General features: G+C 44.3%; 1 protein-coding gene across 1 annotated transcript in view; it reads right to left on the bottom strand.

The window, feature by feature from the left end:
- The window catches only part of DNAH6 (dynein axonemal heavy chain 6), a 207005-nt gene that overhangs the window by 85279 nt on the left and 96605 nt on the right, over positions 1 to 25121 (bottom strand). Inside the window, exons 39-47 of the mRNA XM_045021828.1 lie at positions 24485 to 24706; positions 21426 to 21573; positions 18314 to 18471; positions 12902 to 13033; positions 11258 to 11429; positions 8077 to 8223; positions 7913 to 7986; positions 5782 to 5936; positions 3428 to 3659 (exon numbers count right to left, since the gene is read on the bottom strand). Of these exons, the coding sequence (XP_044877763.1) occupies positions 3428 to 3659; positions 5782 to 5936; positions 7913 to 7986; positions 8077 to 8223; positions 11258 to 11429; positions 12902 to 13033; positions 18314 to 18471; positions 21426 to 21573; positions 24485 to 24706 (1440 nt within the window). The remainder of the gene's footprint in view (positions 1 to 3427; positions 3660 to 5781; positions 5937 to 7912; positions 7987 to 8076; positions 8224 to 11257; positions 11430 to 12901; positions 13034 to 18313; positions 18472 to 21425; positions 21574 to 24484; positions 24707 to 25121) is intronic.

The raw sequence follows: 25121 nt of genomic DNA, 5'->3' as shown, positions 1-25121 counted from the left end.
CCCCTGGGCCGGGAGGCAAAGGGCTCCATGTGCGCACGCAGAGCCCTCTGCCCCCCCCCCACCCAGGGGCCGTAGCACTTCCTGGAGTGGCGTGGGGACAGGGCAGGCATGCAGGGAGCCTGCCCTGGCCCTGGTGTGCGCCACTGCCACCCCGGAGCCACTTTAGGTAAGCGGCACCGGGCTGGAGCTCAAACCCCTCCTGCCCCCCGCCCCCCAACTGCCTGCCCTAAGCCCGCTGCCTGTACCTCGCACCCCTCCTGCACCCAACTCCCTGCCCTGAGCCCCTTTCTGCACTCCTGTGCATTCCAACCACCTGCCCTGAGCTCCCTGCTGCACCCTGTGCACCCCAACTCCCTGCCCTGAGCCCCATCCTGCACTCCGTACCCCTCCTGTACCCCAACCCCCTTCCCTGAACCCCCTCTTACACTCTGCACCCCTTCTCTGCCCCAATCCCTTGTCCTGAGCCCCTTCCTCCACATCCCGCACTCCACCCGCCCTGCCCCGGCCCTGCATACAATTTCCTCACCCAGATGTGGCCCTCGTCCCAAAAAGTTTGCCCACCCCTGGTCTAGAAGAAGCAGCAGCTAACAAAGTTCAAATTGGAAATAAGGTACCATTTTTTAACCCTGAGCGTGATTAAACCCTGGAGTAACCAGCACAAAGGCTGAACCTTGCTGTGTCAGTGTATCATGTTATGGCAATGGGATGTTGTTAAACTGCCACTTTTCAGATTAACCAAAAGAGATTTTTAAAAATTATTGCAAAATGTTCAGGTAATTACCAGCAACCCTGTGCAAACTCTACCTCTTAATCAGGTTTCTACTTTTTATATGATGCACATATCAGGAACCTAACAGGTTCAGATCGCTCTGCTACTATTGCTGGTTTTGTGTATATTCTGACCTCTCATGAAGACAGCATAATAGCAAGTAGATGAAATTTCATATTTCTACAGAGTGTGGAAAGTCAGTTTGCAACATATCCCTAAAATTTTCTGTCATTTTCTACTTTTCATCCAGCCATTGAGACTTTATTGCTCTTACTTAGCAATAAACTATCACTAATGCCAACAGGTTATAATGCCAGTAGAATCTCTGTTCAGAAGCTAAACTCCTGTGAAATGTGTAAAGAGCAACAGAGGTTGCAACGTCTTTTTTTCACAGAAACAAAATCTCTCTTTGCAGTAGATCCAAGGTTTTCACATTGTATTCCTTCATTTTCACTGAATTCGGTTGCATTTTGAGAATAGTACAGAATCTTGGTTCTTCATGTAGTTTGGCTTTCCCTACACTAGTAGTGATCCTGTGCAGTTCATTTCGGCATATGCCATCCACTTCTTCAAATGCTGTCTGACTTTGTGGTAGTTTCTTTATGTGCAACCTATTTTCTCACCTTGTCAAACAGAGCTACTGATTATGCTAAAGACTTGTGAGAGACTTCATTCGCACGAATATAACAAGCTTTCATGCAGTGTACATGTTAATATTAACATACTTGTGAAAACTGTGAGCCTTAAAAGTCAATGAATATACTAAAATTACTTTCTATTATTCATCTTAAGACTCAAGAAAATCAGAGTCAAATAAATTCTATACAGCTTCCGAATGCAGGTTTAATAGACAGGAAATGAAAAGTTTCAAGCAAGAAATAAGCTGCCTGATGTAGTCCAGGGAATTGTTCATTCAGATAAGGGCTAGGCTCTGCCTTCAGCAGGCAGAAGCACACAGGGGCATGTGCAGTGAGCTCTGCTGCAGCTGGTGTCCCTGTTAGGCATTCTGTCAGAACTCCTCCAGAATCACACACCAAAGCAGTAAGCTCTGCCACCACTGGAGAGGGTACAATATACGTACCACGCTATGCATAGCCAACATTGGTCGCAGGTGCAAGTTGGGTACAACCCTGCCCTCTCCCCAGCCCCATTCAAACAGCTTGTGGAGATGCTAGCTAGGAACAGGGCCGGTGCTGCTCAGCCCACCTTGTGGGTACTGAATGGGAGCACAACAGTAAATTGAACTCTTCCCTCTCCTTTGTGCAGAGACTAGCCCCAACCTGGCCCAAGTAATTGATTTGTGGTTGTTACAGCACTAATCAAAGAACAGTTTCTCAGGGTCAGAACCCCCTACTCTCATTGGTGAGCAGTTACTCACTCCCGGCGTCCCACTACCATTACTGGGAATACTTATCATTACCGGCTCCTCATTGGAAGTAAAAGATTCACAATCTGGCCTTCAGCTCCCAAAGGAAGATCAAAAGCTGTTTACTGTACAATTGCTGAACTGATCACAACTTCAGAGGAGGCTACTTCTAAGCTTTATAGCACAAAGTTGAAGCAGTTCCTATTAACAAATAGGAGCCTAGCAAAATAATCTTCTGAAGGCAAAATGTGAGAACCTGCTTTTGCAAGTACGGCTTTGACAGTATACAGTGAAGAAGTTAGCATATCCAAAGGAACGAGAGCCATTTTGCTTGTTCCATAGCAGAGCTCACACAAAAGCATGCCTGTAAATTAGCTGTGATGTGGAAAAGCATTTTCCATTCTCAGCAGTTAACGAACACAAGCAGGGATACCTGGATTCAGATACATTCTCGGATACAGAAACTGGGAAGGTCGGGATATTTGCCATGCTTATTTTGTGAGTCACTACCTAGCCCGCTTTTCCAAATCAAAGCTTATTCATAGAAATGATATTGTCTGAGCTCAGGGAATAAATTGTAAGATTCAGATGTATTTTTTAGATGCCCTGATCTATTTCAGTAGGAAAAGTATAACCCTTTTCTAAGGTAAGTAGAATTTTGTATCTTTTTTCAGTACTGAGAATACCTTCCTTTGCATAGTTAATTATTTACTTCTGGCTTCTGATCATGACCTGTCCTTTTTTCATCCTGCTTGATCACATCATTGGTTTTCACTAATATCAGTCACTTTATATTTCTTGAGAGCCTTGAACAAGAAGTCAATGGGGCAGATCCTCAATTGGTGTAAATCAGAACAGCTCCACTGACCTCATTTTTCACTTCTGGGGGAAGATTTATACCTTCCACTCATCCTTTCCATTGCACAAGATTGAAACTCTGTCCTTGGTCCTGTCATAATCTTGGCCCACTCTTCCTGTCTGACACCATATTCACCTGCAGTCTCAAGTCTGCTCTTCCTTCTTCCTGTGCCCCTTTCCCATAATTCCCCAAAGCTGGAGGTAGCTACCTCAGTTACCAAGGACTCTCCTCTTCCTTCCTCTGAGTCGCTTCCTCTTTTTATATATTACTATAAGATTGTATTTATTGATTTAAGCTTATGATCCTCACTCTAAAGCATTTTCTTACTCCATATAAACAACACCATATAAAAATAAATAGCTTTTTATAGTGTATGCCACAACATTTTAATGATAAAGCCAACTGCATTTCTGGTCGACCTATTTAAACATACCTGTGTGTCTGTGAAGAGGAAAACCATATCTTTGTCTTCTACTCCTGCCATCTTATACAGCTTCCTCAGATCGTCATGAAAACTGTCGTAATTATAACCACGGCTAAGTTCTATCTGAAAGCATTTGTACCCACATATATGAGAGGCAAGTCGAGTGAGAGACTGTTTGCCAGTACCTCCTACTCCAACAAGCAGGGCATTTCCTCTTTCCTGACGGATCATCCGAGCAATTCTATAGGAAAATCAAGCACAGAATTTAAAGTAGTAAAAATGACAGAATTTTCCAACTATTTCTTGGAGTCTCATTAAGGCATCACAGGAGCATCAAACAGGTGTGATACCATAGTGAAAGTCCTGTAATTCTGTAATCCAAACAATGGAAGCCTCCCTTGCACAATGCCAAGGACCCAGTGTAAAACATTCCCTGCTCTGCCCAGTGGCTTAGGCAGGGAACACATGCAGACTCACACAAGTCAAGCTCAGAGGGACATTTCAGACACTGACCTAGCTGCATTAATTCAGGATAAGTTCACTCCAGCCAAAACTCAATCTCCTTTTGGCATCCCCCCACTGCAGTCAAAACCCACTCAGTGCACCTGGATCCCCCAACCCAGCTGGGCTATCGAATAGAGGGAATCTTTCATTCAAAATCGCTTTTGACATATTCTGACTTCAACAAGTTAGTTACCATGGATAATTTCCAAGAAAACACTTCTGGAGAATCCTGTTTGGCTTTTTGCAGGAGGAATTTACAGGGCAGGCAACTGGGAAAATACTCTTTTTAATTGCTTACTTTACCAAGCACATTCAGGGTGTTATTCTCATTTACACTGCTCTGGAAGCATAAAGTGGGCATAAATTATATTTACTCTCTCTTCAAGTTGCTCTACACTGTAGAGAGGTGGGAGTCTTAGGGCAGGTCTACACTATGGGGGAAAATCGATATAAGACACGCAACTTCAGCTACGTGAATAACGTAGCTGAAGTCGAAGTATCTGATATTGAATTACTTACCGTCCCCACGGCGCGGGATCGACGTCCATGGCTCCCCATGTCGACTCCGCTACCGCCGTTCGCGTTGGTGGAGTTACGAAGTCGACATGAGCGTGTTCGGGGATCGATATATCGCGTCTAGATGAGACGCAATATATCGATCCCCGAGAAATCGATTGCTACCCGCCGATACGGCGGGTAGTGAAGACGTACCCTTAGTGTAAATATGTGCCATATACTTATTAAATATTTATGAATTATACTAATACACAGATATATAATTGTATACCTGGGTAGAGAAAATAAACTGCACAGGTCGAGTTTGGACTGAACCGGGACTTCAAGATACGTTCCGTTGTCTTTGAGAACATGCCACTTAACCAAGTTTAATATTGATGGACTGCACCGTTGATTTCCATTTTGGACTGATTTTAGAAGGACTTCAGCTGTCTAGAAGCTTTATCTCATGAACATCAAACCTCCCTTTTAGATTAAATCCTTTACCAGTTGTGCCACATCATTACAAATCAATTGTTGGCCAAATTTTCAAAGAAGCTTCTTCAATCTGGCCTCTATTTGTGCACGTTCAGAATATTAGCACACACAATTTTTGTGTACTGTTAAAATGACAGAATTTAGACATGGCAAAAGATTTGCACTTAACTTGGTTTGGTTTGAGCGCATAAGCAGTTTCTGTAAATTCTATATTTTGTGTGCACAAGTGACAAGTATACAGATTTGTTCCAGTAACACACAGTATCTGTCTAGCCGCAGATTGCATCTGCCAAGTTCATATACACAAATGGAGACTATGTTTTGAATATTTGATTCTCTGTTCACTAGGATCAAAACTTCTGTGTCTGGGTGCCTTAAATTAGACTCCTAAATCTATATGTAAAAATCTAGGTGCCAATGGAGTTGCAGAGGCTGACAGTGCCCAGTGAATTCAATGTCTATGTTGATGACAAGTCTTCTGAAGCAGCATAGGATTTCATGGGTATCATGATGATCAGAGGGCTATGGCAGATGGCTGTTCACTCCACTTATGCAGCTGGGCACACTCTTGATTCAGGGTTCAGCATGGGATTACACCATTTTCATGGATTGACAATTACCTCCTTCCATCTCAGGTTGACCACCAGTTTACATTTGAGGGCAGGATTAATTTAGTATGTTTGCTTATTAGGGGCGCCATGGTTAATTCTGTACATATTTTAATACATCTTTTCAGTGTATATACCTGTGATTAGTCACACAATTTAAATGCTTCTCAAAATGACTTAAATTCACTTGTTTACACTGATCTGATTATTACCTTAAAACAATGATACCGCCTAGGTATTAACTAAACAGTCCTGTACCTTGAAACATGTTCGATGGCATCCTGGAAGAACACCAGCTTTGTCTCCTTAGAGTTTGTTATATTGTAATCATCCAGGTAGTCTTGTAAAACTGATATAATCTTCTCCGTATCAGTCAGATCCTCATATATTCGATCAGTTTTTTCTGCGCCGATCTGAAAGGAAATTATTTGAGGAAAATAAGAGAAATGAGATCAAAATGAATGGACAGAAATTATAGTACTTAAAATCTCCACAAATTATTAGTCAAGATTTTCAATACTTGGGTCCTAGAGGTAGGCTCCTAAATTCATAGTTAGACATTTGAGTGGCACCCTAAGTGCTGAATACCCAGCAGTTCCCATTGACTTCAATGTGTTCATTGGGAAAAAAAGAAAAAAAATTCAGGGATTAAATCCATTTTCATTTTAGCTTTGCAGTTTGTTAAGAGCTGTCTCACTTCTCCACTTGTTTCATACCTGTGGCTAAAGTTTGCAACTGACCTCTAATCACACTTTTAACTATGCTCCAGACCTCGTTTTTTACCAAATCACCCTTAGCATTTAGTTAAAAGAATACAGCTGTTGTGTTTTTCTCTCACTTACTAGTCTCTTCTACTCAGTTGTAACCTGCATTCCACATGAATCCTTCCCTACCCAGTAAACATCATAATGAGATCTCAGCTGGGGCTAATTGCAAAAGATTTTCTTACAAGGCAGCAGTTACTGCTTGCAGAACTGAGTCCAAGTAATGTAAAAGCTGTCCTGGTGTACAGAGAAAAAGAATGAAAATTGAACATGTAAACTCTGTGCAAGAAATAATTTCTCTCCACAGGTCCCTGAAGCGTCTATCCTGGATATGTTTGCTAATATGCACATTTGTCCCTTAAACCAGGGGTTCTCAAACTTGGGCCGCGACTTGTTCAGGGTAAGCCCCTGGTGGGCCGGGCCGGTTTGTTTACCTGCTGCGTCTGCAGGTTCGGCCGATCGTGGCTCCCACTGGCCGAGGTTCGCCGCTCCAGGCCAATGGGGGCAGCGGGAAGCGGTGGCCAGCACATTCCTCGGCACGTGCTGCTTCCTGTAGCCCCCATTGGCCTGGAGCAGCAAACCACGGCCAGTGGGAGCTGCGACCGGCCGAACCTGCAGATGCGTCAGGTAAACAAACCGGCTCAGCCCGCCAGGGGCTTTTCCTGAACAAGTCGTGGCCCAAGTTTGAGAACCCCTGCCTTAAACTGCCCCCAATTTGCTATCTGATCTATCTAGCTCAGTGCTTTTGGTGCAACTTAAATCCTTTCCTAGTATAATCTTTGTTAAATGCCACTAGCTTTTAAAAAATATCCTTTAAAGATTTAGCTTGTCCTTGGCATGAGTCATAAATTGTACCACTGATGGCTTCCTTTCCAATCAATTCCCGTCAGGATCCAAAGATCAAATATCTACCTGGAATACCATATTGCTTTGAAAGAATATTTGCTATCCTTTATTACCATTTCTTAGTGCATTCTGTAATGGAAAGTACCTGGTGAAATCACTTCCTCTTGTCCCCAGGTATCTTGGGGGGAAGCAACTTTATGAAGGAGAATCAGACTTATTTCAGCCAACTATTTTAGAATTAGGATCACTTAAATTTTGCCATTCCTCAGTCTGAATGATTCTCTTTGGTCACTAGTAACAGAGGCTGTGAAAACATTAACAACTTCCTCCAGTGAAAGTACATTAGCTACTATATCTGACTTTTAGGCAGAAGGCTATTCACCTCTTCCTAATATACGGGGACCAGTTCTAGGACTATCTGTATGCAGCTTAGTCTTTTCACAATAGTACGCTAGTTCCCTGAAAAGTAGTTGAAATCCCATTTTTGCTAATGCAGACATTTTATCAAGATGCAAAAGGACTACTTCTCTTCTAAATATAGCATAAAGGGCCACAGTCACTTTTGGTATAACAGGCACAACTCTATTCACTTCCATGGAGATGTTCCTGCTTATTGCGTCAGTGAATCAAGCCCATATAATTTAGGATTCGTTTATGCTGAAATCATAGTGTTTATATTTTGCCTCTACACTTTACAAACCCTGAAGTTACATTAGACAAACTAAGCAAACAGAAAGTAAACAGTATTCTGTGAAAATTTAGGCTTATGATAGACTCACTTTAAGGAAGTCCCCAAAGATGATTGGTTTTCTTACGAAGTAATCTGGGTCAACTGGAACAGCAAAATGTTTGCCTATGAATTACAATTCTAGATTAGATAGGTTTGTGTAACTTATATTTGCATGTCTAATATAATACAAATGGAGTAAGTTGATTTCCTTACTGGCCATTTCAGATAACATGGAATGAAAATACTGTTTATCTTCACTGTTGATGAGGCGGTCGTGGAAGACTCTCTGACACTCATGGCAAAAAAGTCTGAAGATCTGTGTTTGGTCTCTGACTGCTCCAGGATCACATTGGAGAATGCCTGTGTGTGCAGTACATGAATAACACTTTCACTAATATAACAAATTCTGATCATCACTTTCTAAACAATGTTGAAATAAACCTTTTAAAAACATCAGAAAGCTAATTTATGATTGTGAAGAGAATTTCCTGGATCAACTGCAAAGGCTTAGTGGCAGCTGAAGGTTCTGAGTGCCTCAACAGGATCAGATGCTAATTAGAAAGAAATATATTGAAAAAAAGGTGCGTGTTACACCGAAAATTGAAGTACACATGAACAGCTAGAGAGAATGTTTACACAAGATGAGGTGGTTGTAGCAGGAAGGAAAGAAGGAGGTAATTAAATTGCAAGACCTCTCTATGTAAATACAGCAAAAGTACAAGAACAGGAATGAAGCAATCAAGCTCCTATTATTATGTATACAGAAACAGAGCTAAGAGCTGACTAGCTTTACAGAGATGGTGGCAAAAAATCACGACTGGGAAGTTAATAAAGGATATGGCCTATATAGGAAAGATCAGCAGAGTAAAAGTGGAGGGAATATTGAATGTATTATTATTGCTATTAATTCTAACAATATTGTATGTATACACCATCCACCGACATCATCTATTTCACACAAAACATCATAAAATTATTTATAATGTTCTTATCATATTTATAAAAATATCTACTGCACACAAGCACTGAGGTGAAACAGAAGCCGAGATTAAAATACTAGGAACATAAAACTGGTTTTATGGATCAGACATCTAATCAAGTAGTTTGCCTCCAATATTGACAAGTGTCAGATGCTTCAGAGGAAGAATAAGACTTCCCCCCCAAAAAAATACACCAAGCCCATTGCGTAGTATCATACATGGAGGGAAAAATTCCTTCTTGACTCCAGCAATCAATCATTTTATGCCCTGAAGCATAAGATTTGATTATCTTATTAGGTTAGCTTAGATAACCTAATAAATAATAAAACTGTCCTGCCATAGCAGTCTACCCTAAGTGAAGAATTCCTACAACTATTAATTCCACAGGATGGCCATATGCTGAATTAAGTATTAGTTTTATTACTCTTCAATTTCTTTAGGGACTTTAGATGTCCACTCATTCTTTTATTATGGGGCAGGTAATAAAGGAAGAACAACTCCTCTTTTATTATGTCTTTCATAATTGTGAACAGTCTATTAAACTTCCTCTAACTTTTCTCATTTAGAATCTGAATAATCCTAGTCCTCACAATCTCTTGTAAAGTGTGTAAATCCAATTATACTTCTTACAGTCGCTGGTGCCTTTCTCTGAGCTGTTTCACTTTCTTCTGTTTATCTTTAGAAACAGCACAATCAATTATGGGGGAAACAAAACACAAACACAACTACATGAAAAAGCAAAGAGAGGGCAAAACAAATAGAGAAACTAGAACACCATTTATCCTCTCTAAGCAGCTACCAGATGCACACACCATCATCCAAAGTCTGCACATGAAGGGGTAAATGTTTGAAGACTTACAGATGTGCATGTAAACAAGAAAGTGAACGAACAGGATGCAGTGGTGCACATAATGGTAAGAAATGCTTTTAGGGATAAACAAAGCATGTGCATGCCTAAAGCCGGAGCATGCTCAACTGAGGCAGGTTGGGGACATGGCTCAGAAGACAAGCATGCGTAACTTAATTTTAAAGTCGTGCAGATGTCATTAGGCATATGCAGCTTAAGCCTGATAGCAAGAGGCATCATGAGGCTTATTGTCATTTCCTTGTGGACTGTCTGGTTAAAACATTGCCATGCAAAAGAGGTAGCAGCTGAGTTAGGAATCACATGCACAGCATTTGTGTTAGAGAGAGATGTAGTTTGGAAGGAAGAAGAGGAGAAGAAAGATAGCAGGCACAGATACTAGCAAAACTACTGCACCTGTCTGCACTAAGCCAGAGGAGGCCAATGAGAAAGAGAGAGAGAGAGAGAGAGCAGAGATGCTCATACCCTAAGAACATGGTGTACAGACTACATGGCAGAGAACCAGGTGATCCAGAGGAACAGAATGAATACACACATGCTCCACCATCTCTGTAAGAAGACTGAAGAGGGGAGAAGAGCCAGATCCAGCTGTGCTATGTCCTGTTTGTAGTAATCAAAGTCAACCCGGCTCTGGAATACCCAGCCACAAGGAAATTCCAGAAGACCATCAAAGACACTAGGGGTTTCAGACAGACAAGGTGGATGAGGTAAGATATTTCATTGGACCAACTTCCATTGGTGAAAGAGACACGCCTTTGAGTTATACAGAGCTCTTCCTCAGTCAGCCAGCCACTTCCACAGGCACTGACCAATGCCGAGGCACACTGCTCAATAGAACTAATCACTGTAGCCTTCCTGGGGGGAGACAGAACCAACACTGAGTTCCCCAAACAGTCTCCTCTCTCCAAGGAAAATAAGGTAAAGTGGACGTCTGTGCCTTCATCACTGGGGTCAGGCGTCTCTCCTGTATCCAGCACCACCCTTCCCACTCTGTTTCCTGCCGTACCATTGTAGCACCAACAGCAGGAGTTTTTAATCTAATACACTGGTGAGTGTTTTTCAAGGACTTTCCATTGGCTGTTATGTATCTTAGGACATGAGGAGGAACTACTCTAACTTACAATGACTCTGGGACCATTTCTCCCACTTTCACCAACAGCAGCTGAGCATATTTTGCTTAGGGCTATTGGATGCAAAATACACAATCTGAACTTACACAGTTCATACACTCACTCAGCCACCTTCCTTAGAATCAATCAATCAGGCTTTGTGAGCAATTACACAGCTCCTGATTATTTTCTCCTACCTTTTGAACCAGGGCAAGGTTTGCCTCTTTCTGTATAATGTGGAAATTAGAGGAAATCATGATCTACTCTTAGATATACTGCAAGCAGAAAAAATGGCTGAACAAAGAATTTCAGAAGATATAATACTGAGATAGAGACTGTGAACTGCTTAGAGAATCCTCGCTGGACAGAAAGACCACAGACACCTGAAAATACACTAGAGGAACTAGAAAAATACGATGTCAAAACCAAACACGTTTTACCTTGCACACACTTTGACAAATCACGTAAATTAAATACATAATGGGATTTTGCAGGTGTTGGGAGAAGATCAATGCTCATTCTTTGATATATTTCAACAGCAGCATCCACTATGCTTGTTGCAGTCTGCTTTACTGCTGGAGAGAATTCAGCCAAAAAGCCCTTTAAGATTGCCTATACCCAGAACAACAACACAAAAAATAAGAGACACTTTAGAACAAAACATAAGGGACGTTTTCATTTTCTTTGCAGTCAGAACATGCTGAAAAGTTTGGTTTTTATTCAAATGAGCTGTGATTCCAATCTGTAGTAATTTCAAGGAATTTAATTTGAAAAGTTTATCATAAAGAAAAATGTAGCCAGAGCCGCACACACAAAAGAGGTTTTAATTTGACCAAGACTTTAAACAATGGGTACCCTAAAGTTAGACTCCTCAATCCAGGTTTAGACACCTCAATAAGTGGCTGGATTTTCCAAAGTGCAGAGCACCTGGCAGCCCTCAGTCAAGTATTGTGGGCTTAGCTGGGGTGGGAATGGGAGAAGCTAGAGTGCTTTGCACTATGGCTCTTCCAGGCTGCGGGGCAGCATACTGGGAGCCACACAAGGGTGCGGTAAATTGGAGCAGTCCCAGGGACAATGCTAATTTATGCTGATGTCCATGCCAAACCCAAGAACAGACCAGGATTAGCCGAAAACTACCCTTACTGCACTTCCAGAGTCCTCTTATGAGGCACAGCTTAGTAGCTGGCCCAAGGATCTCCTTGGCCAGAGGGTAGAGATGCAAAATAGGGTATTGAGTGATGCGTTAAAATTAGTGTGGTGGATAAAAAAGAAGTCCACTGAGGGAAAAGTAAATCAACCACCCCAAACAAATGTGACTTTTAAGAAAATATTTTGCTGAATCAAGAAAAACCCCAACCCCTTCAAGTACATGAAAAAACATATAAAGAACAACATCTGATTTATCAAAATAAAGAGAGTAGTGATACTTGTTTGTCAAGAAGGTGTTGACTGAGTTACTGGAAACCAGAGACTACATAGAGACCCACTATCCCTGGGCAGAAAGGTGGCAGGATCAGACCCATAACAACGAAAACTCCTAGAAAAAATATTAAGTTATGAGAGTGTTCCCAATAACCTAGAAGCAGGGCACTATAATAAATATCAATATTTATCCATCCTTATGTTTGTTTAATTATTCATGGCAGCTATTGAATAATGCACACATTAGACAATTTTTAGCCAATTCAAATAATATGTTTACAGAAACTGAAGAGAAGAAGGAAATATTTAAGGTTATATTTAAATAAGGAAAAAGACACTGAACACAACTGAAATAAAAATACCTTAAAAGGTTAATGACTAATCATTTTAAATATATGCTTCTGCCTGGCTCTATGGGCTTGACCCCAAAACCCACTGAAGTCAGTGGAAAGACGCCTCTTGACTTCAAAGGGCTTTGGATCAGGCTCCTTGTGCATCTAGCCTCAGTCTACAAAAACAAATTTCAATTCACCTTAAGAATTTGCAAAAGTTCCAATGTCACACATATTCTTGTCTAACTACAGGACCACATTGTGGTATGACAGAGTACACAGATGAATATGTTTTCGATCCCTTAGGGCCAAGCAGAAGTTGCTACTGACCTGAAAAATTTGTTTAAGGCTGTGCTCCGAGGGTGTTGGAAGGCACAGCATGGCAAAGTGTCTTATGAAACGTGGAGTTACTGGATTACGACCACCGCCTGGGGGTGCACAAGCTGATGCAATCGTTACATCCTACAGAGGGGAAATTCAGGCACAATTTGCATCAAACAGAATACTCAGTAATTTGTTTAATCATGCAAACACTGCTACTTATACATTTAGTACCAATATCTTTAGCAAGCTACTGGCAAAGCAAATGTGATTTTCCCCCATTCCCACTTTTTTTTTTTACTGGTATTCAAAATAATTCATTTATGAAAGTCCTTCAAGCACAATAGCATGTCCCAGAATAGACATGGTCAGTGCTGGCCAGCTCATTACTCCTCTTTCCCTACTCTCCCAATATTTTGTGTCACACAGTCACACATAAGAGTAAAATTAACAAGAGTAGTTGAGTCCACATCCTATAGCATTCTCACTGTGGGCTAAATTTTGATTGCACCCAACTGACCACACAGTCGCAGGGCAGGAGAAAATAAGGAACCTCCCTTCCTAAAGCATGGCTCATATGAGGCCCATGCAAAATTTCAGCTCCTGCACTCAGGAGAGCACAGGGGTTGCTACTGTGATGCTCTCTCCTGGGAGAAATGGACCGAAAAAGGGGTGGAGAAAGCTGGGAAGTAGGCAGAGCCATGGCTGGAAGCAAAGTGAGGTATGCTGTAGCCACTTAAAGGCTAGAAGCAGCAAAGAGTCCTGTGGCACCTTATAGACTAACAGACGTATTGGAGCATGAGCTTTCGTGGGTGAATACCCGCTTCATCGGATGCATGCAGGTATTCACCCACGAAAGCTCATGCTCCAATACGTCTGTTAGTCTATAAGGTGCCACAGGACTCTTTGCTGCTTTTACAGATCCAGACTAACATGGCTACCGCTCTGATACTTAAAGGCTAGAGCAGACCATGCTCCCCACAGCATACCCAGGGAGCTCTGGGAGGCATTCTGTGGCAGGCTATTTCCTGATGCTCCCTCAGGGTGTCACAGATCCACACTCAATCAACTAGGGTTGTCAACATTCTACTCGCACAAAACACTCTTGCCCCACACTCTGCCCCGTCCCTCCTCCAAGGTCCTGCCCCATCTCTAAGGCCCCACACTCAATCCCCCTCTCCCTCTGTTGCTCACTCCACCCACCCTCACTCACTTGCTCATTTGCACCAGGCTGGCTCAGAGAGTTGGGTGGGGTGAGGGCTCTGGCTGGGGGTGCGGGAGGGGGCTCCGGGCTGAGGCAGGGGGTTGGTATGCGGGAGGAGGTGAGGGCTCCGGCTGGGGATGCGGGAGGGGGCTCTGGGCTGAGGCAGGGAGTTGGTATGCGGGAGGAGGTGAGGGCTCCGGCTGGGGGTGTGGGAAGGGCTCCAGGCTGAGGCAGGGGGTTGGTATACGGGAGGAAGTGAGGGCTCTGGCTGGGGGTGCGGGAAGGGCTCCGGGCTGAGGCAGGGGTTGGTATGCGGGAGGAAGTGAGGGCTCTGGCTGGGGGTGCGGGAAGGGCTCCGGGCTGAGGCAGGGGGTTGGTATGCGGGAGGAGGTGAGGGCTCTGGCTGGGGGTGTGGGCTCTGGGTTGAAGCGGGGATGAGGGGTTTGCAGTGCAGGAGGGGGGTCTAGGATGGGAGTTCGGAGTCTGGGAAGGGGCTCCGGGCTGAGGCAGGGGGTTGGGATGTGGGAGGCAATATGGGCTCTAGGCTGGGGATGTGGGTTCCGGGGTGGAGCCAGAAATGAGAGGTTCAGAGTGTGGGAAGGGGCTCCTGGCTGGGGCAGAGGGGTGAGGGCTCCAGCTGTGGGCGCAGGCTCTGGTGTGGGGCTGGGGATGACAGATTTGGAGTACAGGAGCAGGCTCCGGGCTGGGACCGAGGGGTTTGGAGGGCGGGAAGGGGATCAGGAGTTGGGGCATGGGGGGGGAGTGTGTGAGGGCTCCAGCTGGAGGTGCGGGCTTTGAGGTGGGGCTAGGGATAAGGGGTTTGGGATGTGGGAGGGGGCTCCAGGCTTGGACCGAGGGGATATCAGGGCTAGGGCAGGTGGATGGGGCGCGGGAGGGAGTCAGGGGTGCAGGCTCTTGGCAGTGCCTACCTCAGGCAGCTCCCTGAAGCAGCAGCATGTCCCCTCTCTGGCTCCTATGTGGAGGCACAGCCAGATGGCTCTGTGCACTGCCCCGTCTGCAGGCACCGCCCCTGCAGTTCCCATTGGCACTGGGTTCCCAACCAATGGGAGCTGCGGAGCTAGTGCTTGGGTAGCGCACTGAGCCCCCTGGCTGCCCCTATGCCTGGGAGCTGGAGCGGGGGACATGTCACTGCTTCTGAGTGCCACAGGGAGCCTGCCTTAGCCCCCATTGCACCGCTGACTGGACTTTTAACGGCCCGGTCAGCTTACTGGAGCTGCCAGGGTCCCTTTTTAACCGGGCTTTCTGGGTGAAAACTGGACACCTAGGAACCCTACTCAACATGGGGAGGGGGGTCGTGTCTAAATTCCATACTTTCCCCCTGTATAGTATGTATGTCTACTACATTACTACAGCTTAAAACTTGAAATCCTTTGGCAGAAGCTACACATTGTGAGAAGAAAGGAAATTTCTTTCTGAATGACAGTAAAATGTTGCCCAGTTTCAAAATCACTCTGTGCAACCTAACCTTCTGCTGTTATCCTATGAACAGTACATATGTTGGGCTGGTGGGACTGTGACATCAGAAAGAATTCAGCCAATCAAACGGTACACTTGACTTCAGTCTATATACTAGTCAAAAATGGCATAAAAGTCTTGGCTGATTTTTCTTAACAGTCCAATCTGCTCTGAAATGTTTTGATAATCTGTACAAACACTGGGTTTCAAATTATGACTCAGTTACTAAACTAAGAGCAGGACTTCTGCAGAAAAGGAGCTGGGGATTACAGTGGACAAGAAGCTGGATATGAGTCAGCAGTGTGCCCTTGTTGCCAAGAAGGCTAACGGCATATGGGGCTGTATTAGTAGGAGCATTGCCAGCAGATCAAGGGAAGTAATTATTCCCCTCTATTCAGCACTGGTGAGGCCACACCTGGAGTACTGAGTCCAGTTTTGGTCCCCCCACTACAGAAGGGATGTGGACAAATTGGAAAGAGTCCAGCGGAGGGCAATGAAAATGATTAGGGGCCTGGGGCACATGACTTATGAGGAGAGGCTGAGGGAACTGGGGTCATTTAGTCTGCAGAAGAGAAGAGTGAGGGGGGATGTGATAGCAGCCATCAACTACCTGAAGAGGGGTTCCAAAGAGGATGGAACTTGGCTGTTCTCAGTGGTGGCAGATGACAGAACAAGGAGCAATGGTCTCAAGATGGAGTGGGGGAGTCTAGATTGAATATTAGGAAACACTATTTCACTAGGAGGGTGGTGAAGCACTGGAATGGGTTACCTAGGGAGGTGGTGGAATCTCCATCCTTAGAGGTTTTAAGGCCCGGTTTGACAAAGCCCTGGCTGGGATGATTTAGTTGGTATTGGTCTTGCTTTGAGCAGGGGGTTGGACTAGATGACCTCCTGAGGTCTCTTCCAACCCTAATATTCTATGATTCTATGAACTCTAGTAGTGGGTAGCTGCTCCGGCAGAGACAAACTGAACAGTATATTTTAGAAAAAGCAAGAGATGTGGAGGGGAGAAGAGAGATGCCTGAATAGCGAATTGAAGAATTAAGAGGTTCTCTTTATATCTCAAAATGAATTTCAAACTTCACTCCTTCATTAGACGTGGAACATAGCTTTATGTTTAAGGGGGAAAGCTGGAAATCAGAACTTCTACATTCTAGTTCCAGCCTTGCCCTTAACTCACTGTGGAGCAAGAGGGAAATCACCTAACCTTTGAGTTCCTCTGTTTTCCCTTATCTAAAGTGGCAATAACAATATTTATCAACAGATGTATTGTGAGGCTTAATTAATTCATTTCACTTGTAAAATGATATGAAATCTTTGAATAAAATACTCTGCAGAAGAGTATAGTGTATTGTATTCCAAACAGAAAAATAAAACATCATTAAACTTGCAAAGTGAAAGCACCCAAGAGGCAGAAAAGCCATAGGTAAGGTCACCCATGCAACTTGATCTCTGCTCCCTTAACACAGGGAAGCATACAATATCAAACCAGTTGTGCTTTGCACAGCTCTACTTATAACATGTTCCTAGAGCCTCTGATATGGACCCTTTGCACTGCTGAAGCATCAGTAAGGTGCTAAATACCTGCCCTGACAGCCGAGGATCCTCCATGTCTTGGGGGAATCCAGGAGGTGTAGAGCCAGTCTAGCCAATTCTTTACTACACACCATGTAGGGACATGCCAGGTACAGGCTTGACAAAGCCCTGGCTGGGATGAGTTAGTTGGGGTTGGTCCTGCTTTGAGCAGGGGGTTGGACTAGATACCTCCTGAGGTCCCTTCCAACCCTGAGATTCTATGATTCTGTGATAGGGGGGTATGGCCATAGAGCACTTCTATGGTGGACAGTCCCTTGAGGCAAAAGCCAATTAGAATAGAGTACAGCAATCTGAGACTACTCCACTCTATACCTGAACCAGGGCCATTGTAGAGAAGGCCCCAGAATCAGGAAGCTGCAGATGCCTTTGTAGCTTCTCAGCTCAGCAATCTGCCTCTTCATCTTTTGAAAACAGTGTTTGACACAAAAAGTTAAAATAACATCTGTTTTAACACTGCTTTTTGACAGTCCCTTCTTCAGTCTGTTTGGAGTTTAGGCATATCAAAAGACTTAGCCCACAATTGCAAAAACAACCCTAGGTCCAACTGTCAACTTCTGGCAGCTGAAGAATGGAATTCTCTCTCATCAAATTCTTGGCTTGTGGCTGAAGGCAAAGGAATGTACGCTATATTGCAAAGAAGGAAAGAGGAAAGACTTACTGGCTAATATCAGAGTCATTATTTGGAGAGAGGGGCTAACTCTAGAAACTGACACCTATGCAAACACCTTCAAGGGTTGTTAGAAGAAAATCTCAGACCCTCAGTCCCTGGACTGATAGAAGCTTGAAAGCTGTAGGGGCAGCACGTACTTCACACTGTTCTCATGTTATTGCCTCAAGGAGCAGTGATAACAGGCTTCAGAGGGAAATGTGTCCTCCTTGGACAGATGTGGTATCAATGCTAAACGGGGCTAACCGGTAGGCAATGCAGAGGGATGAAAATGGAAGTGTTCTGGAGGATCACACACACACACACACACACACACACAAAGCTCAAAACTTTGGAGTCTGAATACAAAGGTACTTTAAAAAAATCTAAGTGATGTTTAGAAGCAATGCAGAGTTAGAGCATATTAACCGTACACAAAGAATACAATTAACTTTATCAAATTCACAGCATAGTTAGAGAATCTAAAAGCTGGGATGACCTGTATTTCTTTCCAAAATAGTTTCTCTCTGTCATAGAATCCTCCAAAATCTTGGTACTGCCGAAGTAGCTCAATCGGAGGCTGAGAACCATACCGATCCAATTTAGGCATGTTTAGATCATCCACAAAAATAACAACTCTTTTGTTTCCTGGTGCTCCTAAGAAATAACAATATAAAAGGCAGACAAATGAGTGCTGGTAATTTCCACTTATGAAATAAAAATTCCAGGTACAAAAATAAAGCCTTAGGCTGTTTACACTGAGCCCTGGTCTACACTACAAATTTACAGCAGTATAACTGTGTCGCTCACACCCTGACCTATGACTATACTGACCTAGGCGTGGTGTAGACAGCGCTATGTTGCCAGGAGGGCTTCTCCACTCGACACAGCTACTCTCAGGGAGGTGGAATACCTACGCCAACGAGAGAAGCTCTCCCATTGGCATAGGTAGCGACTTCAGTAAGTGCGACAGCAGCACAGCTCTACCAGGCACAACTTCAAAGTGCCGACTCTACAGCCACTTTTAGAGCACTAGCGTGAGCCCCAACAGCCCAAGTCTGTTGACCCGGGCTGGAGGCTTGCTCCAAAATGCTGAGAAGACATTATGGAGGTGCCTTAGCAGCTCCACAGATAAGGTTGCATTGAGTTTCCCACTTAAATTGTTTTGTGAATTCCTAAACTGCTCAAAGAAATCATTCTTAAACATGGTCTATTTCAAGAAGGAGAACACACTTTCATTTTTCTAGGTACTTGTCACACTCTTTAGAGCCTTCTTTGTAGAACTTTGCAAGACATTAAATCACTCCTGTTGGAAATTTTTCCAGAGACCTTAATGGTTTTTTGGTGTCCCTAGAAGGTAGCAATATCAAAAATACCAAATTTCAAACAGGACTTCAGCCTAAAAAAATGCCCAACACCAGGTAATTTATTGAGAAAACTCAAAAAATACAGTTATTGGTCTTCTTCATCACAAACCTGTTTAATATTTTGCCATGAAGACCGATGAAGTATTGCATCTTCATGGAGGATTTATTTCCCCACACATTGCCTCCACAGCTCACTGCCGTGTTTCCCCTGGTTCCAAGGCTTCATCCCTTGGTAGCTCCTCACCCTAGATGTCACTGTGCCACCCTTGCCCTTGCCAGGTCACTGTCTTGAACATGAAAACATTCCACACTGGAAGTCCCAGGCTGACATACCAAACCAGATCCATTAGACCAGGTCTACAGTCTGATGACCCACAGGATACGGGCCAGAGAGAGCTACAAGCTCTGCTTCTGAGGCAGCACTGGCTACATGACTCCCATCCTCCCTGTTTACCCATATTACACATAATGGACGTGATGGGGGTAGGGAAAGGGAGAGAGCTGCCGAGAAAGTTGCTTGAGAAGTAGAACCTGCAGCTCCACTAGGGAGCCAGCTCATCTCTCTGAAAAACCTTTTGCCGTTTGCTGGGGGAATCTATCAGACTGACATTCCAGCAGCCAAGGATTATCATTACAATTTAGTCACGGAGGTCACAGCAGTCACAGATTCTGTGACTTTACCGGACTCCCTGACTTTTTTGGCTGTCAGGGGCTGAAGCCAGGGCTGGAGGCGGCACTGTGCACCCTGCCCTGCAACTGGGGCTGGAACCAGGACCCTGTGGCAGGGGTTGTAGCCAGGCCCTGCCTCATGGCTTGGGCTGCATCAGGGGCCGTGCGCCCCCCTTGTGCTGTCCCAGGGCCGTGCGCAGTTCCATCCCCTGCACCGGCTGTGGCCAGCTCCAGAGCTGTGGCTGTGCCCCCCACTTCAAGCCCAGTCCCGCGGCTTCCACTGGGGGCTGCAGCAGAGGCTGTGAGCCCCCCTCGCGGCTTCCCAGGGCTGTACACTCCCCTCCCCTTGCTGCGGCTGGGGCTTGGTGGGGGCTGCAGCTGGGGCTGCGCACCCCTGTCCTGCAGCTGCGATCATCTCCAGAGTGAGGGATGTGTGCCCCCCATGGCTCTGCCCCCTGCCATGGCAGGGGGATCGGCCTGTCAGTCCTTCCCCATCCACCCCATGGGACTCCATTCCTCCCCTCTACCTAGCCCTGTCCCCTTGGTATTTTTATTAAAGTCACGGACAGGTCATGGCTCCATGAATTTTTATTTATTGCCCGTGACCTGTCCGTGACTTTACTAAAAATAACCGTGACAAAATCTTAGCCTTAATTGCAGGGACGTTGGTGTTTGGGGCAAGGGGGTTCAGGAGCAGGCCTGGGCATTGGGGCTCCTACCTGACTCCCTAGCCTCTTCTGCACACTTACCCCAACTTCTCTATCTAGACCAGATCCATGGCTCCCAATGCCTTGCCCAGCTCCCTAGTTCCATGGCCTCCTTCCATCCCCTACTCCTCTACACTGTATTCTACACTGAAATAATTTTAATATTCATGTATTTTATTTACATTTAAGAATCCACAATGTACACATCAGATTCCCCATAATCACACTCAAACACACAACCCGATCTCTGACCGCATACTTTTTCATGTTCATGTACAAATAATACATTGTTGATTTGGCAGTAAACATATGCATCTTAATCTATCCAAAGTCAGAGTTCAGGTTGTGCATGTGAGTATAATTACAAAGAAGGGGATGTTTGCACTGTGGGTGGTTAAATCTTAAAACTGAAAGGAAATTTGCTGCGGAGTGGAAGAGTCTATAATTGTGTTTAGTTATTGTGAACTGAGGTTGGGAAAGGTGTGAACTGAGGTTGGTGTGGATGTTGTTGAAAAATACTTGAGAAAATTTAACTCTGATAAAGGATGTTTTTAGTGTGGAAAATGTAAATATATCATTCAAGAATCCCCTCATAAATCATTATATACGACAACTTTTCACACTACTCAATATTATAATAGCTGTTAACAGATTTTAAAGCTTTTGTACTTCAATACTGCCCTCAAGTGTAAGACTGTGAGAACATCGTTTAATGATAGAACAAGCTTCACTTGTTGTATTCCAATTTAACAATAAGTTTTCCTTGAAGTTAGCCCTCAGAAAAATCATACTTTGAACTAAAATACCATACACATTTTTTTACATTACTGCAATTAATATAAGCAAATAGATAGTTAAAAATCATTACCTAAAATATTTTTTCTTTTCTTTTCTAATTTGGACTCGATAATCTCTTGTGTTCTAGCAGATGACGTCTGAGCAGAGAAGTTTAGGTAAACAGGAACATAGCCTGCTTCTTCTTGTATTCGGTTTAGCAATCCCCTTGCAACTACAGACTTTAATTACAAAAAATAAGTAATAGTAACTTCATTATACACACACACACACTCTTTATGGTTCTATTATGCAATCACTTTGGTAAATTGCACAGTCCTGCAACAAATAATATAATGAAATTAATCAAATGAGTAGAAAAGTGGGGCAGATCCTACTTCCACTCTCAGCCTCCCCCTGATGATCCTCTCTAGCTCCATAAGAGCAGAGTGAGTACTCCTGAAATCTGTCCTTGAGCTATAGGAGCCATTGCTCTCTCCTGCACTGCTTTTCAGAAAGAGAGAGACCTATCTCATACAGGGGCGGCTCTAGGAATTGTGCCGCCCCAAGCAGGGCGGCACACCGCGGGGGGCGCTCTGGCAGTCGCCGGTCCCACAGACCTCCTGCAGACGTGCCTGCGGAGGGTCTGCTGGTCCCGCGGCTCCAGTGGACCTCCGGCAGGCATGTCTGCGGATGCTCCACCGAAGCCGCGGGACCAGCGGACCCGCCACAAGAGGTCCACCAGAGCTGCAGGACCAGCGGACCCTCCGCAGGCACATCTGCAGGAAGTCCACCGGAGCCACCTGCCGCCCTCAAGCGGCACGCCGCCCCAAGCTCGCGCTTGGCGCGCTGGAGCCGGCCCTGATCTCATAGAAGTGAAATGGAGCCTGAAAGGTCATTGAGTCCAGCCCCCTGCCTTCCCTACCAGGACTAAGTACTGATTTTGCCTCAGACCCCCTACGTGGCCCCCTCAAGGGCTGAACTCACAACCTTGGGTTTAGCAGGCCAATGCTCAAACCACTGAGCTATCCCTCCCTGTGGGCTGACTGTTGCTTAGGCACGAAGGAATCACCATACTAGATCGAACCAGGCTCCATCATCCCTCTAGTTTAGTATCCCATCTCTGATGGTGGTCAGTATCAGCTGCTTCAGAGAAAATATGTGCTTGCAGTATGCAGTTATATGATAACCTGCCTGCAGGTAAAGTTTCCCTCTAACTCTCAATAGTTAGAGATTAGCTTTTATTTTTATTAGTTTCCATTTTCCCTTCTTGTGGATCCTAACGTCATGTTTGCTTTTCTGACTGCTACTGCACACTGAGCAGAGCTCTTCATTGAGCTATATGAAATGATGCCAAGGCTCCTAACTTAAACTGTTTATTAATTTAGAAGCCAGCAAGGTGTACAGGTAGTTCAAATTATTCCCTCCACTGACCATTACTTTGCATTTGTCAACACTGAATTTCATCTGCCATCATGTTACCTATTCACTGAGCTGGGTCAAGTCCCATGAAGTTCCTTAGTCTTCTCTAGTTCTGACTAATCTAAATAATTCTGCATCATCTGCAAAGCTGGACCCCTAACCTTTCACCAGGTATTAAACAACACAGGACCTAATATGGAACTTTGAAGCACCCTGATGTTAACCCTTTGCTATTACAAAAATTGCCCATTTATTTCCATCTTTGGTTTCTGTCTCATAGCAAGTTTCTGATCCATGACAATAGTTCGACTCTCAAACCCTGACTGCTTATTTTCTTTTGCAACTTCTTCTGTGGGACTTTGTCCAAGACCAAATAAATTATGTCAACTAGTTCTCCTTTATCCACTGTTTTTGGCGCTTTCGGAGAATTCTAGCAGATCAGTGAGGCTCAATTTTCCTTTGCAGAAACCTTGCTGATTAGACACTATCATATTATCATTTCCTAAATATGTCATAATTATGTTTGTAATTACTGTTTAAAACAATGTAGCAGATATAAAAGTAAGGGTTACTGGTCTGCAGTTCCCTGGATCATCCCAAGCACCTTTTAAAATATATAGATGCAACATTTGCTACCCTCCAATCATCCAGCACAGCAGCAGATTTTAATGGGACATTTCATATTTTAGCTAGCTGCTCAGACAGTTTTTTCTTAAATTCCTTCAGAACTCTTGGGTTAAAATCACATGGACCAAGTAACTTTTTGCTTTTTAATTTATCTGTTTGTTTCAGCCCCTTTTCTTTAGATGTCTGAATCTTTAATAGTGCATGATCAGTGTTACCGGAAAAGAGTAGTTCTGGGATCAGTATGTCCCCAACATCTTCTGTGGTGAAGACTGATAGTAAAGCAATCGCTTAGCTTCTGCATCTTAGGAATCCACCCACCAACCAGCTGCCCAACCACTTCTCCTCTCCCCTCCCCCTAACCTCAGGAATCCCCAAACCCGTATCCCAAATTCAATTTCCTAACAGCCCTGTCTTAATTAATACTAAATGTAATTCCTTGAATTGGCTGAGTGAAGGTAGGCCCTACACTCAACTCGGTGCCGTTTCTCTGTCTGTCTGTAATGACACAACTTTTGAAAACCACTTCAGATCAATTCTAGAACTTCAGGGAAGATTCTAGGCAACAACAGGCAGGACCCTACTGATTTTGGTGAAAAGCCTGATTTCCACTAAAAGCACTGTTTGGCCCATCAGGATACAGGGGTGCAGATAGTAATCTTACAGAGGCCTGTGGGAAAGGAGCAGAGTCACTTGGATACAGGGGTAAGGCAGCCACCTCAAGGTTAGGGTGAAAGTGAGGGCAGATTCCTCTCCCCACTCTGGTCACTCCACCCTCACCACCCAGCTGGACCTCTTGCTCCTGCTCCTGTCAGGCTCTCTCCAACCGGGCCTCTTGCACCCCACCCCTACTCTGGTCAGGCCCCTACTGATTTGGGGGATAATCTGACAATCTGAAAACTGGAAAAGTTTGATTTTAGTGGACATCAGAATTTTCCAATTGTCACTCAAATCAGTGGGCTCTGACCAGGGTTGGGGGTGAGGGGAGGGAGTTGAGGGATCCTGCTCTAGAGGGAGTGAGGGTCTGGCAGGGTGTAGCTCATAAGTAACTGGCAGCTCATAAGTAACCAAGTGTGTGATGCTCCAGTGTTAATCAAGGATTCTTACCTTGCCGACCCCAGTAATTCCTGTGAGCAATACGGAATGTCTGACAGCTAACAATTTTTCCATCAGGTAGCCATAACGCACAGTGTCCGTGGTTGGAACAAGCATTTCAAAAAATGGCACTTCTCTGCTGTACTTGAAAGTAGGTATAATCTTCTCCCAGAGTTCCAGTCGTCTACTATCAAAATCCATGTAAACACTCCACAGATCTCCAGAGGTTGGAAGCTAGAAAGACAAAATAATCCTAAACAGTACTTCATCATAATAATAAAAAGATTATATCTTGAAATTCAAATGTCTTTACATCTCTGCATTCTCCATTGACATGTAGTAAACCGGTAATTGAATTTCCATTTTTTCCATGCTGTTCTCGATTCAGCTATTGCCCAAACTGAAAGCAGACTCTTATATTTAAATATTTTAGTAATTCTTTATAATGAATAGCATGCAGTCACCATGCCCATCTGGTTCCATACAAAAATGGCACCAAACTGAAAAGTATTTGATTGATCGAATGACTCTAAGTATTAAAGGCAGCCTTGCTTGCTGGATCACTGGCACTGAGGACTGCCCCACCTTTGTGAAGATATCTGTGGAGGAGTGTCAGCTGATGGGGGTGCTGCAGAGAAGCCAACAAACC

The sequence above is a fragment of the Mauremys mutica genome, chromosome 6 (genome assembly GCF_020497125.1).
Source record: "Mauremys mutica isolate MM-2020 ecotype Southern chromosome 6, ASM2049712v1, whole genome shotgun sequence".
NCBI classification, from domain to species: domain Eukaryota; kingdom Metazoa; phylum Chordata; order Testudines; family Geoemydidae; genus Mauremys; species Mauremys mutica.
The sequence above is the reverse complement of the archived record's forward strand: the minus strand, read 5'-3'. Positions and strand labels throughout refer to the sequence as shown.